The sequence below is a fragment of the Lipotes vexillifer genome, unplaced genomic scaffold (assembly GCF_000442215.2).
Source record: "Lipotes vexillifer unplaced genomic scaffold, Lipotes_vexillifer_v1.1 scaffold1, whole genome shotgun sequence".
Classification (NCBI taxonomy): Eukaryota; Metazoa; Chordata; class Mammalia; order Artiodactyla; family Lipotidae; genus Lipotes; species Lipotes vexillifer.
In genome coordinates this window covers 1,608,767-1,625,130 of record NW_006779068.1, presented here as the reverse complement: position 1 = coordinate 1,625,130, position 16,364 = coordinate 1,608,767, and the positions used below count along the sequence as shown (strand labels likewise).

The following is a 16,364-nucleotide window of genomic DNA, read 5'->3' as shown; positions in this document are numbered from 1 at the left end:
CAAGATTGTTAGGGCTTCCCTGGTGGCGCAGTGGTTGAGAGTCCGCCTGCCGATGCAGTGGACACGGGTTTGTGCCCCGGTCCGGGAGGATCCCACATGCTGCGGAGAAGCTGGGCCCGTGAGCCATGGCCGCTGAGCCTGCGCATCCAGAGCCTGTGCTCCGCAATGGGAGAGGCCACAACAATGAGAGGCCCGCATACCACAAAAAAAAGAAAAAAAGATTGTTAAAATGTCCATATCAGCCAAAGCAATCTACAAATTCAGTACAATACCTATCAAAATTCCAATGGCATTTTTCAAATAAACAGAGCAAATAATCCTAAAATTTGTATGGAACCACATAAATATATAAATAAATAGCCAAAGCAGTCATGAGAACGAAGAACAAAGCTAGAGGCATCATGCTTCCTGATTTCAAACTGTTAAAAAGCTATAATAATCTGGGAGTTCCCTGGTGGCCTAGTGGTTAGGATTCTGGGCTTTCACTGCCATGGCCCAGGTTCAATCCCTGGGCTTTCACTGCCATGGCCCAGGTTCAATCCCTGGTTTTATGGCAATGGCATAAAAACAGACACATAGACCAATGGAACAGAGAGCTCAGAAATAAACCTACGCATATATGGACAATTAATTTACAACAAAGGGGTCAAGAATATAAAATTGGGAAAGGACAGCCTCTTCAATAAATGGTGTTGGGAAACTGGACAGCCCACATGCAGAAGCATGACCTAGACCACTATCTTACACTATACCAAAAAAATAAATAAATAAAAAGTCAGCTGAAAATGCGTTAAAAACTTGAATATAAGCCCCCAAAATATAAAACTCCTAGAAGAAGAAAACATACGTTGTAAGCTCCTTGACATTGGTTTGGGTGATGATTTTTTGGATTTGACACCAAATCAAAGCCAACTAAAGTAAAAATAAACAAGGGGGAGTACATCAAACTTTTCTGCACTGCAAAGAAAACCATCAACAAAGTGAAAAAGCAACCCATGGAATGGGAAAAAATATTTTCAAACCACTTATCCAATAAGGGGCTAACATACAAAATATACAAAGAACTCAGACAACTCAAGAGCAAAAAACAAAAAACAACACACACACACACACACACACACACAAAACCTGATTTAAAAATGAACTTAAGGGAATTCCCTGGTAGTCCAGTGGTTAAAACTCCTGGCTTTCACTGCCAAGGGCCCAGGTTTGATCCCTGGTTGGGGAACTTAAGATCCCACAAGCTACACGGCCTAAATAAATAAATAAATAAAAATGAACTTAGGACCCAAGTAGCCATTTTTCCAAAGAAGACATACAAATGGCCAACAGGTGCATGAAAAGATGCTCAACATCACTAATCACCCGGGAAATGCAAATCAAGGCCACAATGAGATATCACCTCACACCTGTTATAATGGGTATTACTAAAAAGACAAGAAATAAGTGTTGTTGAGGATGTGGAGGAAAGGAAACCCTCATACACTGTTGGTGGGAATGTATATTGGTGTAGCCACTATAAACAACAATACGGGGCTTCCCTGGTGGCGCAGTGGTTGAGAGTCCGCCTGCCGATGCAGGGGACAGGGGTTCGTGCCCCAGTCTGGGAAGAACCCACATGCCGCGGAGCAGCTGGGCCCATGAGTCATGGCCAGTGTGCCTGCGCGTCCGGAGCCTGTGCTCCGCAACAGGAGAGGCCACAACAGTGAGAGGCCCACGTAACACAAAATAAATAAATAAATAAAAATAAATTTTAAAAAATTAAAAAAAAAAACAGTATGGAGGTTCCTCTAAAAATTAAAAATAGAGCTACCATATAATCCAGCAATTCCACCTCTGGATATTTATTTGAAGGATACAAAAACACTAAATTGAAAAGATATATGCATCCCTATGTTCGCTGCAGCATTATTTCAAAAAGCCAAGAAATGGAAATAACCTAAAAGTCCACCAGTGGATGAATAAAGTAAATGTGGTGTGTACATCACACACACACACACACACACAACACACAGGAATATCATTCAGCCATAAAAAAAGAAGGAAATCCTGCTATTTGCAACAACATAAATGGACCTTGCTAAGTAAAATAAGTCAGACAGAGAAAAGCAAATACCACATGATCTCATTTATATGTGGAATCTAAAACAAAAACAAAACAAACTCATAAATACAGAGAACAGACTGGTGGTTGCCAGAGGTGGGGGGTGGGTGAAATGGGTAAAAGTGGCCAAAAGGTACAATCTTCCAGTTATAAAGTAAGTCCTGGGGATGTAATGTATAGCATAGTGACTATAGATAATAATACTTTGGTGTATATTTTAAAGTTACTAAGAGAGTAAATCTTAACAGTTCTCATCATAAGAAAAAGAATTGTGGGACTTCCCTGGTGGTCCAGTGGTAAAGAATCCATCTTCCAACGCAGGGGATGCAGGTTTGATCTCTGGTCAGGGAACTATGATCCCACATTCCACAGGTCAACTAAGCCCACACGCCACAATTACCGAGCTCACATGTCTCAACTAGAGAGACTGTGTGCCACGAACTACAGAGATCACACATTGTGGAACCCGCGCACCACAACTATACAACCCTCATGCCCTGGAGCCTGTCCACCACAACTAGAGAGAGAAAACCCGCACGCCACAACTAGAGAGAAGCCCATGCACTGCAACCAAAAAAAAATTAAAATAAAAGAATTGTAACTATGTGTGGTGATGGACTACTAGACTTATTGGTACTCTAGACTTATTGGCATTCTAGACTTATTGTGGTGATTGTTTCCCAATGTCTAGACTTGTCAAATTGTTACGTTATACAACTGAAACTAATATGTCAATTATATCACAATTTTTAAAAAATTTTATGTGTCAACACACATAGACCAAACAAAACATGTCTATGCACTCCCAATTTTCACCTCAGTATTCTAAATGGCCATAGGTTTCTTCAACAATTGTTTAGATCAGTGCTTGTTTCTCCCTAGTGATTTAAACACTCCATGTCTGCACCCTTTCCAGGAAGGTGAGTGGCTACAGCAGTTCCAAAGTGGCAAAAGTCACAGCCAGCATGCTCTGAAAATAGGGCTCTCTTGGCACTGCAATGTCTTCTGCTTTTTTCACCTCCACATACTCCCCAAATCAATTCAATATCCTGTATATTTAGGGGCTAAAAATTTGTGTGTATGTTTTCAGTGTCATCTTTTAGTTTCTTCCAAATTGCACTGTACTGAGATTTATAGTGTTTTGAATTTATATTTTGAGATGGAGCCTTAATGTTTTGTCATATTTTTAGCTCTTTGTGATACCTAACATCAACTGGGAGCAGGGAGTTGTATTCTTTCGATGCTATTGAAAATGGGATCATTGTAAATATTCATGGATGCCACATTAACCAAGGCTGATTCAGTTTTTCACTTCTAAATTTTTACTTTTCATTGTATAAAGCAGACCTCTCAATTATTTATTTTGATATTAATATAACAGATAAATATGTACATTTCCTAATTTTTTAACTTTTTATTTTGAAGTAGTTTTAGATTTACAGTTTCTTTAATATTTGTCTTTTTAAATTTATTTAATTTATTTATTTTTGGCTGCTTTGGGTCTTTGCTGCTGCACATGGGTTTTCTCTAGTTGCAGCGAGCAGGGGCTACTCTTCGTTGCGGTGCATAGGCTTCTCACTGTGGTGGTTTCTCTTGTTGTGGAGCACACGGGCTCAGTAGTTGTGGCACGCGGGCTCTAGAGCGCAGGCTCAGTAGTTGTGGCGCACAGGCTTAGCTGCTCCACGGCATGTGGGATCTTCCCAGACCAGGGATCGAACTCATGTCCCCTGTATATTAAGGGGCTAAAAATTTGTGTGTATTGGCAGGCGGATTCTTAACCACTGTGCCACCAGGAAGTCTCTGTCTTATTTATTTTAAATAAAATATTTCTGAGTATCCTTAGAAATATTAACTTAATGGTATTTTAAATAAATAAACTAACAAGTTTTTACTGCAGAGCTCAAACACTCCACTTATTGGCAAAATATAAATCTAAAATTTAAACCACTTCAATTATCCAGGATCGAAACTTGCTGAAATGCTAGAGACCTAACAGTCCTTGGGGAGGAATTTTTTTCTTGGTTATAAAATACAGGCCCAGTTCTATGTGGAACATAAATTAAAAGAGTGAGATCTGGATAACTGAAAAGCAAAAGTAATATCCATAAGAATTCCCACTTTTTCCAAAAAAGCAGGAAAACATGGGGAAAGTGACATGAATCTACATATTAAAGAACTCAACTCCACCATGCAGGATAAACACAAAGAGATCCACATGGAGACAAATAATAATCAAACTGTTAAAAGACAAACACAAACACTGAAAGCAGCAAGGGAGAAGCAGAGAATCAATTCAAATACAAGAGATCCTCAATAAGACCAATAATAACACAATAGATTTCTCACCAGAAATCTTGGAAGCCCGAGGCAATAGCATGATTTATTTAAAGATCGGAAAGAAAAAAACCTATCAACCAAGAATTCTAGATCTGATTTAATATTTAGATGGCAATACTCCCCAAAGCAATGTACAGATTCAATATAATCCCTACCAAAATCGCAACAACCTCATTTGCAGAAATGGAAATACCAATTCTAAAACTGCTATGGAATGAATGGCAGGGGACTCCTAACTGCAAAAACAATCTTGAAAAAAAAGAATAAAGTTGGGAGACTCATACTTTCTGGTTTCAAAATATACTACAAAGCTACAATAATCAAAACTGTGTGTGGTACTGGCATAAGAACAGACCTATAGACCAATGGAAAATAACTGAGAGTCCAGAAATAAACCTATACATCTATAGTCAACTGATTTTCAACAATAGAGCCAAGACCATTCAATGGGGGAAAGAATAGTCTCCAACAAATAGTCCTGGATCAACTGCACAGGCACATGGAAAAGAATGAAGGTGAACCCCTACTTCATACCAAAGACAAAAATTTACTCAAAATGGATCAAAACCCTAAATGTAAGAGCTGAAACTAGAAGAAAACACAAAATAATAATAAATTTTCATGACCTTGGATTTGATAATGTGTTAGATATGATACTAAAATCACAAGCAACAAAAGAAAAAAATAGATAAATTGGACTTTATCAAAATTTAAAACTTTTGTGCATCAAAGGACATGATCATGAAAGTAAAAAGACAACCTACAGAATGGGAGAAAATATGTGCAAATCATATACTGATAATGGTCTGGTGTCCAAAATATATAAAAAACTCTTACAACTCAACAATTAGAAGACAAATAACCCCAACAAGCACCTGAAAAGGTATTCACATCATTAGTCATTAGGGAAATACAAATCAAAATCATAATGAGATACCACTTCACACTCTCATCAGGATAGCTATAATAAAAGACACAATGACAAGTTTTGACAAGGATATAAAGAACTGGAGCCCTAGTATGTTGCTGGGGGAATGTAAAATGGTACAGCCACCGTGAAAAATTTGGTGGTTCCTCAAAAAGTTAAACATAGAATTACCCTATGACCCAGCATTTCACTTATAGGTATATACCCGAAAGAACTGAAAAGAGGTATTCAAATACTTGTACACAAATATTCACAGCAGCACTACTCACAACAACCAAAATATAGAACCAATCCAAATATCCATCAATAGATGAATGATAAAACATGGTATGTATAAACAATAGAATATTAGTCAGCAATTAAAAGGAAGTACTGATACATGCTACAATACGAAGGAACCATGTTATACTAAGTGAAAGAAGTCAAACATAAATGGCCACATACTGTATGATTCTGTTTCTGTAAAATATCCAGAATAGGTAAATCTATAAAGAAGGAAAGAAGATTGGTGGTTGCCAGGGACTGGAGGGGAAAGGAGAATTACAAAATGACTGCTTAATGGATACAGAGTTTTCTTTTGGGGTGATGAAAATGTTTTGGACCTAGAAAGAGGTGGTGGTTGCACAACATTATGAATGTACTAAATGCCACGGAATTGTACACTTTAAAATGACTAATTATGTTATATAAATTTCACTTCAATGCTTTAAAAAAAATTTTTTTTAAGTAAGCAGCACATGATCTACACAGAGAAAACTAGTAAAAAAAGAAAAGGAAAGGGAAAAACATAAGTTTACTTAAGAGTACTCACAAGAAAACACTGAAGGAATGAAACTAAGATCAATATTTGGCACCAAATTACTAAACTTAATGAAGCCATCACCTCTACAAACACAAGACAAATGTAGGCATATCAGGCAGGAGAGAGCAAGATTTCAGAAGGAGCTAATAAAATGTAGATAACAGTGCTGCAGAATGCAGGAGGCGGGGATGTGGGGGGGGGGGGCTTTTTGTAAAATAAAGAATTCCAGAATGATTTAGCACTTTCTAAAAAAGACAATAACAAGAGTTGGTGAGGGTGTATAGAAACTGAAACCCTCACATACCAGATAAAGGTTTGTAAAATGGTGCAGCCACTGTGGAAAAATGTGCAGTTCTTTAAAAAGTTAAATAAGAGTTACCAAATGAACCAGCAATTCTACTCCTAAGTACAGATGACCCCTGAACAGCACAGCTGGTTAGAGGCACTGATTCCAGGGTGGTCAAAAATCTGCATATAATTATACAGTTGGCCCTCTGGAGCCACAGTTCCACATCCACAGATTCAGCCAACCACAGATCATGTAGTAGTGCAGTATTCATTGAAAACAATCTTCATGTAAATGGGTAGTACTGTAGTATTTACTGAAAAAAATCTGCATGTAAGTGGACCTGCGCAGTTCAAACCTATGTTGCTCAAGTGTCAACTATACATATCCAAGAGAATTGAAAACATATGTTCACACAAAAACTTGTTAACGAATGTTCATGACAGCATCATTCAATATAGCTAAAAAGTGGAAATAACCCAAGTGTCCATCAACTAATGAATGGATAAACAAACTGTGGCATATCTATACAAGGGAATATTATTCATCCATAAAAAGTAATGAAGTATTAATACATGCTACAACATGGATGATCCTAAAAAACAGAGCAAAAGTAGCCAGACACAGAAGGCCACATATTTTATGATTCCATTTATATGAAATGTCCAGAATAGGCAAATTCATAGAGACAGAAATCAGTGGTTGCCAGCAGGGAGGAGCAGTGGCGGGGAGCGTAAAATGGGGAGTGACTTCTAATGGATACAGAGTTTCTTTCTGGGGTAATGAAAATGCTCTGGAATCAGATAGTGGCAATGGTTGCATAACCTTGCGAATATACTAAAAACCACTGAATTGAACACTTTATAATGTTGGGGTTTATGTTATATGAATTATATTTTAATTTTTTAAATGTTAAATTTGAACAGTTGGTTTGCAGATTGGTCATTTAAAATCCAAGATTCCTTTTCCTTCTGTATTTGTCTGAATTACTGAAAGTAGAGTGCTGAAATTACCAAAATAAAAGGCAAAGTGAAAAAGCACAGGGCTTCCCTGGTGGCGCAGTGGTTAAGAATCCGCCTGCCAATGCAGGGGACACGGGCTCGAGCCCTAGTCTGGGAAGATCCCACATGCCATGGAGCAACTAAGTCCGTGCGCAACTACTGAGGCTGTGCTCTAGAGCCCGCAAGCCACAACTACTGAGCCCGCACGCCTAGAGCCTGTGCTCTGCAACAAGAGAAGCCACCGCAATGAGAAGCCCAAGCACCACAACGAAGAGTAGCCCCCACTTACCTCAACTAGAGAAAAGCCCGCACGCAGCAACAAAGACCCAGTGCAGCCAAAAATAAAATAAGCAAAAAAAAAAAAAAAAAAAAAAAAAAAAAAAAAAAGCACAATACTAGCAGCACTGAGCCAGAGTCTCAGGTTAATGTCATCTGTATTGAGATTCCTATATTAGGTTGTGGTTTGGATTACATACCTGGAGGGCTCCCCCTTCCAATTCTCAACTTAAGAAACAGTGATTAAATTTCCCAAGTTGAGTCACAAATGTCATTGAAATCTTATCTCCTTCTCCACCTGCAAAGTACACCAAGGTCTAAAAGTATCAACCTTCTCTCTCCCCATTTTCTGTTCTTTCCACACAGAGGATCTCGGCTAGAGAAAAAGGAAAGCAATTTATTCAGCTAAATCATAAAAACTGTGAATGATCGACAGCTATAAACATCTCTCTCCTCAACTACTCCAACTCTCTGGGCCCCAAAACAGTATTATTTGGGCAATTTAAGAAATCAAAGTTTAAAATATTTAGGGGTCAGCAAAGGTTGCCTGGAAGTTGATACTTTGGAGCAATAATGCCACCAAAACCAACCTACTACTTAACAGCAGTATGCCCTTAGACTAGTCTTCCCTGCTTTTTCCAGTTTCATGCACTATAAAATCAAAGACTCACTAATATACTATATACATCTATGAACCATCTGCATCAGAATCGGCTATGGTGCCTGGAGCACCCCAGACTTATAAAATCAAAATCTTTGCGGATGGGGTCCAGGAAACTTATTTTCAAAGTAATTCTTATATACACCCAAGTTTGAGAATCACTGTTATAAAAAGTTCCCAAAAATGTGACCTGTAGCCATTTAAAGTACAGGTAAAGCGTAAGACAGAGACATGATCACTGCCACTGAGAAATTTACCAGTTGAACTACGCACAGAACATTTACTACATCTGAAACTCACTCACTGTACACTACTCCATTAAATATGAATGTGAGGTGCTGTATATATACATGCTACACAACATTAACTAGCCTAGATGACAAAGTAGTGGTGTACTTGTATTCAAATCAAGAAGAGGTTTTTTTCCAACATATTGAGGAAACTATAGGAGAAAAGACATTGCTTCTATTCTTATTTATTTCTTCTGTACCTGAATAATAAAGGACTGAATTTCCGCTAATAAGGACACAAATGGAGATAACCCTCATTAAATCAAGTCTAAAAACTGAATATTTCCCTTCAGAGTAATTCCAAACATCAACATTCAAAAGTGGCATATAATTATCACTACTAGGATGGCTTTTGCTGGCATATGTTAATGGCTTTCACAATGGTGAAATCTTTACTTTTCTACCCCGTCCCCTCCACAATTTTGCAAACAGGTGTACTCACTGAAATAAATTCTATTTCATGTAAGAAAAATCCTTCTTGATTCTAAACTATTTATACTGACACACTATAGTTCTGATTCTTTTACTGCTTCATGCTTAAAAAGCATTGAGACTCTCTTAAAAGTATATGGAAATTTTCTGGTCTACAGCTAGGAAACACTTCCAAATTACTACCCAAGAAGATTTAATTTATATCATCTCCTCTAATTTTATTTACAAAAACAAATCGGTTTTGATGATAAAAGCCCCAGTGTTTTAAAAATACTATCTAGTAACTCATTCAAAGTATTTATGGAGCATCTCCTACATACCCCAGACTGTTCCAAGAGCTAGGAATAGGAACACAGCAGTAAACAAAATATACTCAAAAAATATATTTCTCATAATTTATTATGTTGATGATCCAGAGTCTCTAAGTCATTACAAATATTAAGGGAGGATTGGGCAGAATCTATACCAATCCCATGGCCAACAAAGGAAATGTGTTTCTGAAGTAATTTCTATTGCTTTAACTATTGAAAAGTCCCTCCCGCCCACCTTAGGATGTCTATGGTTTCCAAGGTTTCCAGTGTCTGGACATACTCTATTATATTTTTAACATTAAGTTCCCTCTCAAAATAGTTACACCCTACACATCAATTTTGTAGCAAGATGTAGCGATGAACCTCGTGGAAAGTGAGGAAATCGTCCCCTTTCCAACAGAAAACATCATTAAAAAAGGAAAGCACCTAAAATCAATATACTAAGTAATCTCAAAAATGCGTTTCTCTGAACTCTAATAAAAAAAAGGCCTATGGTTGATTACTCTTCAACCAAGAAAAGCAGCAGGGAGAAAAAATGAAACTTATACTTCTCTGTCACTTCTAGAAATAACATTTATTTCTTCAATATTTCCGCATATAAAAATGTGTTATCTATAAGAAATGCCAACATGAAAGGATCAGAGAACCTTGATGCCCAATTTAGATGGTCGACAAAAACCACAGCCTACGCAGAAAAACTGGATACCCCTTCTAACACCCACAAACTCCAAGTACAAGTTGGTTTGGGTTTTTTTTGTTTTTAACTGCTTCGGCGTTCTCGAAACCTGGATTACACTGCAGGAAAACACTCAGGTGCACACAGTAGCGGCCTTCTCGGCCCCGACTCCGCAGTTCCAAAACTGACTCCGCAGCCCCTGAGCAAGGCAACGAGGGAAATAAAACACCCCGCCGACCTGAAACCAATCAAGAAGGGGCTACCCGCCCCGCGCGCCCAGTACGGCCCCAAGTGTCCCGCGCGCCCCGCAGGCGCCCTTGGAAGCAGCGGCCCGCGGGCGAAGCCGCGTCCGGTCCCCACGGACTCCAGTTAGGCCCGCCCGCCCGTCCGTCCCGCCCCCGGGACCCGCCGGACCGCCGCGCCGGCTCCGCCCCTCGCCTTCGGGCCGGGCCCTGGACTCCCAGCCCCAGTGGAACGCAGCCACGGGCGCCCAGGCGCAACAGCGCCCTCCTTCCACAGGCCGCGACGGCCAGTCTGGGAGCAAGCGCTGCCGCAGTCCCGTCCAGGCCCGCGCACCGGGCTCTGGCCTGGGCGGAAGCCACCCTCGTCTCTCACCTGCGTTCCCACCACCACGATCTGAGGCAACTGGATGATGTCGGCGCCCACCGTGTTGAATACGTCCTGGAGCTTGTTGATTACAGGAATTAGCGCCTCCATAACTCGGAAAATACCGAACCCCCGCCCGGCCGGCCGCGGCAATGAATGGGGCCGCGGCCCAGAGCCCGCCTCCTTCCTCCTCTCCTCCGCCCTCTCCTCGGGAGCCAGCACCCATTGGACTCCGCCCCCCCGCTACCTGCCCCCTCCCGACAGGCCATGCGCCAAGAGGGAGGTGTGGGGAAACAAAGGCTGCCGGGAGTTGTAGTTCTGACGCGGAGGACCTCTGGGGCCTACAGCTTCCAGAAGGCTGCGCGGCGCGGGCGAGTGGCCTATGAGGAGAGAGGGGTTCTTGGGGCGAGGATGCTTATTGGCTCCTGTCAAAAGATTAGGAAGCTAAGCCCAGAGAGTCGGAAGGAAGAGATACATTTATGCCTATCCTCGAGGCAAAACCAGTGTGAAAATTCCGGATAGGAATATGTGTTAAGTATAACGGAGTCTCTTGGTATCCAGGACGTCATTTCCTGATAAGGACACTTTCTCAAGTAGGGTGGGTTAGAAAGGCTTAGAGAAGAGCTCCGTAGCCTCAGACACCCTAGCCACGTACAAAAGGTCTGTAGGCTGATACTAAAAGATGTGAGGTGCTGTTTTGCAACAATGCAAAACCAGCTCAGGTTAGGACACGAGGGTTCTCCAGGATGTTTGTTAAAAATGTGTTTAGAAAGAATCTGAAAGTGTCAGAGTTTTAGAGGGGAAGGGCTTTGCCCTCATTCTCTATATTCTATATGTCTTTATTCACTGTGGCCTGATTCCTGGCAAAGTGGAGAGCTGATAACTGCCTTACTAGCTGTTTGCTAAGTGTACTTACTGTTCTATTCCTAAACGTTTTTCTTTTTAGACAGATAGTATCTCTCCTCTACTGTGAACCTCCAAAGATTTCCTCTCTCAAAATAAAAAAAGGTGACATCTGAGCAAAGATCCAAAGTAAGGGAAGAGAAAGATCCCTTCCCTACTTGTTTTGTTTCCATAGTGTGTATCTCCATCTAACATGCTATATACTGAACTTGTTTACTCTCTCTTCTAGATTATCAGCTCCTAGATGCCAGGGATTTTTTGACTGTTTAATTCACTGATGCATCCCTAGCCCCTGGAAAGGGACAAACAAGATAGTCCCAAACTCAGTACCCTCTGAGTTTACAATCTAACAGAGGATGACACCATTATAGACAAACGGGTAAAGTGCTATGACTGGGTTTATTATGGAGTGCTTTTTCTAGTCTGAGAGGGGAGTGAAAGTTCAAGCAAGACTTCCTAGAAGTCACTAGATATAATCTCCTTGAGAGTGAGGACTACCTCCAGTATTGGAAGTTGTGCCCTGAACAACTTCACTGGGTACCACTAACCTGCACAGCCATACACAGTGGCCCTGGGGAATATGCTTGATTTGTTCAACAGAACACATGATAGACACTCAATAAATACTTTTTAAAATTTTTATTTATTTTATTTATTTATTTTTTACTGTGTTGCGTCTTTGTTGCTGTGCACGGGCTTTCTCTAGTTGTGGTGAGTGGGGGCTACTCTTTGTTGCAGTGTGCGGGCTTCTCATTGCGGTGGCTTCTTTTGCTGCGGAGCACGGGTTCTAGGTGTGCGGGCTTCAGTAGTTGTGGCACGTGGGCTCAGTAGTTGTGGCTCACCGGCTCTAGAGCACAGGCTCAGTAGTTGTGGCACACGGGCTTAGCTTCTCCGTGGCATGTGAGATCTTCCTGGACCAGGGATTGAACCCATGTCCCCTGCATTGGCAGGTGGATTCCTAACCACTGAGCCACCAGGGGAGTCCCTCAATAAATACTTCTGAACAAATGAATTAAATGTCATCTAAGCTAAGACCTGAAGGTCCACTAGTGGTGTTTTGGCATCAAGTTTTATGAACATTTCATTCTCGCTAATTCTTTTGTTTGTTTTAATTTCAGAGACAAAAATGAGACAAGAAATTCAGAACTTCAGAACTCCAAAAACAGAAAGCAGACCAAAGAGATTTATTCCAAGTCCTTTTATTTTCTACCAAAGATAATATTATATAACAGTCAGATGTTACCCACTTTGTTTCTCAGCCCTCCATTGCTGGAACTTTTGTTCTCTTCTGTTTCTCTGAGCAGTCTATATTCCTTCCAAGAAGAAAAGGCAGACAAAAGGAGAGGGTGGGTTCACAGTGAAGCTCCATGGGCAACTGCTTCATTGCAGGGGACACGGGTTCGTGCCCTGCCTCATAGGAGCAAGGTGCCCTGGGGCAACAACGATGCAACTGCTTTTCCTTTATTTGTGGCACCAAAGGACATAGTCATTTTTTAATTTGCTAATGGCAAAGTTTAAAGAGCGGGGGCTTCCCTGGTGGCGCAGTGGTTGAGAGTCCGCCTGCCGATGCAGGGGACACGGGTTCGTGCCCTGGTCTGGGAAGATCCCACATGCCGCGGAGCGGCTGGGCCCGTGAGCCATGGCCGCTGAGCCTGCGCGTCCGGAGCCTGTGCTCCGCGACAGGAGAGGCCACAACAGTGAGAGGCCCGCGTACCAAAAAAGAAAAAAAAAGTTTAAAGAGCAAGCATACATATATTTCAAAAAGCGAAATGTCATGAATTTTGGATGGCATTATATATTTCCATTTAAATTGTAAAATATCTGTTGAGATGGAACATACAAAGCCTTGTATTAACATGCCTCAGGAACAATAGGGACTGCTTTTTTTTTTTTTTTTTTTTTTTTCCATGTTTCAGTTATATAAAATATTTACATTTAATTTTAAAGTAAAATTACAAAACATGATACTTCAGAGGTTTCCCTTTCATTCTTGTCTCTTCTTGGTTTTTCCCTCCCTATAAGTAACCATTTTATTCATTTTTGATGATTTTTCCATTGTTTCTTTTGAAAATATAAATCCTCAGACCATGACCCCGCGTCCCCTGCATCGGCAGGCGGACTCTCAACCACTGCGCCACCAGGGAAGCCCCCGGGACTGCTTTTTAATTCTCTTTTTTTAGGAGAAGGAAGAATGATCAAATGGCCAGTGCTCAAAAGTCCTCCTGTCACCCCCACCATCACTTAGGTTAAAGCAGGATTGTCCAGTACTTGTCTAGACTCTAGAGCATTGAGTTCATCACTCACAGAGGAAAGAAAAGTGTTTGTGGCTGCAGAAACAGGAAGCGGCGAGGCCTTGAAAAAGAGTGGCTCTAATTTGATGACTTTTTTTTAACATAAGGCAGGACACACTAAGTGCAGTGTGTTTCATTGGAAGGAAACAAAGCAAACCTATTTGGATTTTCACATTTTAATTTCAGAACACTCCTGCTTGTGGGAAAGCCACTTAGCCAATTAGTAGGTCTTTCCTCATCTAAGGTAGAATAATGTGTTTTTGAGTGGGTTGCTATGAAATCACATTAAGCTGTTATCAGATTCTGTCTCCAAAGTCTTTTTATTTTTATTTGTTTGGTTGCACTGGGTCTTAGTTGTGGCATGCGGGCTCCTTAGTTGTGGCATGTGAACTCTTAGTTGTGGCATGCATGTGGAGTCTAGTTCCCTGACCAGGGATTGAACCTGGGTCCGCTGCATTGGGAGCGCAGAGTCTTATCCACTGTGCCACCAGGGAAATCCCTCCAAAGGCTTTTTTAAAAATTCTTCTCCTTCAGCCATCCCTCCCTCACTTTAGGTTTATGATTTAGGAAAAACAGTTTAGTTGCAAGTCACAGAAATTTAACTCAAACTAACTAATTTAACTCAAAAAGAGGAATTAACTAACGTGTATAACCATAATGCTGACATGGCCTTGGCCTCAAAAAATAACTGGAACCAGGGGCTCAGGTAGCATCAGAACTCTCTACCTCTTATCTCTGCTTCTCTCTGCATCATCTACCTCATTATCTCAAACTCCTGTATTCTTGTGAATGAGGAGGGTGGGCAGTGGTGGAGGCTGTTGGGAGATCTCACTGAGCAAGCTTGGCAGGGCAGATGAGGTTGAGGGAATCTGGGGAGGAACTGAAACTAAGTTTCCACTCTATTTCCCTGGCTAGGAGTTTCCTATTGTTGTTTTAACAAATTACCACAAACTTAGTGGCTTAAAACAACAAAAATGTATTATCTTACATCTCTGTAGGTCAGAAGTCCAACATGGATCTCACTGGGCTAAAATCATAGTATCATCAGGGTTGCTTTCCTTTCTGGAGCCTCTATGGAAGAGTCAATACCCTTGCCCTTTCCAGATTTCAGACCTCTCACATTCCTAGCTTTTGACCCCCTACCAACATCTTCAAAGCTAACAATGTCACATCTCTTTGACCCTGACCCTTCTTCTGGTCATCAAATGTCTCTCTGACCACAGCAAAGATAGGTTCTCTGCTTTTTAAGGACTCATGATTAGATTGTCCCACCTGGATAACCCAGGACAATCTCCCCATAGCAAGGTCTGTACCTTTAGTCCTATCTACAAATCCTATCTTTTGCCATATAAAATTCACAGGTTCCAGGGATTAGGGCATGGACATGTCTGAGGGGCCATTATTCTGCCTGCCACACCACATTAAGATGATTGGTCTAGGGATGGACCTGACCCAAATAGGGCCTTTGACCTGACCCAAAGAGGGCCTTCTCTGAGAATTTTTTAACTTGAGTTAGCCAGAAAATTTTTTCTCTCTCTGGTTATGGAACTGTAAATATGTGAGTCACTGACTCCAGAGATCATTTTTCCTAACACTTGGTTTTAGAGAATAAAGTAGAATCCTCATTCAGCATAAAAAATTCCCCAAACCCAACAATTGTTCCGTACTTCTAAATGTACATATATAGTACATAATCTTAGATTCTAATCTCCATAGTTAATCACTCCCTCTTTTCCTTGTTGCCCTTTTCACACGATATTATTAAACTATTATTTATTGAGTACTTACTGTATGTGAGGCACTGTGTTAAGCATTTTATGATGTAGAAACTAAGGCTCAAGGGGTTTAAGTAAAGTAGTACATTTACATAGCTAGTATGTGGCAGAGCTGGGATCAAAACAGGCTATTTGGCAAACTCTTAACCTATACACATATGTTTGTTCATTCATTCCCTCATTTATTCAACACATATTCATCAAGTACCATTAGGCATATGGATCTTAGCCAGACACTCTATTTGCCAAAGGGAGGGGGTACTGTGGACATGACAGTAACATGCCTTTACCCCTTAGCCAACACTGAGCTCACTGAAGGTAGTAGTGGTGTCTTATTTAGCTAGTTATCTCTATAACCTAGTCTGATGCTTGTTACATAGTACCACTCTAGTGGACTTGGAGTTTCCTTTTCTTTCACTTGGAAAAGATAGAATAGCAAGGATTTAACCAGCTCTGAATAGGTACAATTGCAATTAGGATTTGCAGTCAAACCCAACAAAAACATAATGAAGCTGGCCTGGCATAGGACTCCTCATCATAATAGCTGCCAAGTTACTTTGCTAGGGAGCAGGCTGGCTTTGCTCTAACTTATAAAATCCCTAATGAGAGAGTTTATTTTGAATTAAATTAATAACTGGAAATTATTTTAATAGTTCTTGCAAAATATCATTCAAACTATTTTTAA

The 16,364-nt window shown here is 40.7% G+C and overlaps 1 protein-coding gene across 8 annotated transcripts in view; it reads right to left on the bottom strand.

Moving 5' to 3' along the window:
- The window catches only part of DNM1L (dynamin 1 like), a 61,940-nt gene extending 50,957 nt beyond the window's left edge, over window positions 1–10,983 (bottom strand). The window contains exon 1 of one of the 8 annotated variants that reach the window (XM_007452192.1): window positions 10,720–10,983. In XM_007452192.1, the coding sequence (XP_007452254.1) occupies window positions 10,720–10,821 (102 nt within the window). In that variant the 5' untranslated portion in view covers window positions 10,822–10,983. The remainder of the gene's footprint in view (window positions 1–10,719) is intronic. The other 7 variants (XM_007452188.1, XM_007452189.1, XM_007452195.1 and 4 more) reach the window with 7 other exon arrangements.
- Window positions 10,984–16,364: the final 5,381 nt, after the last annotated feature.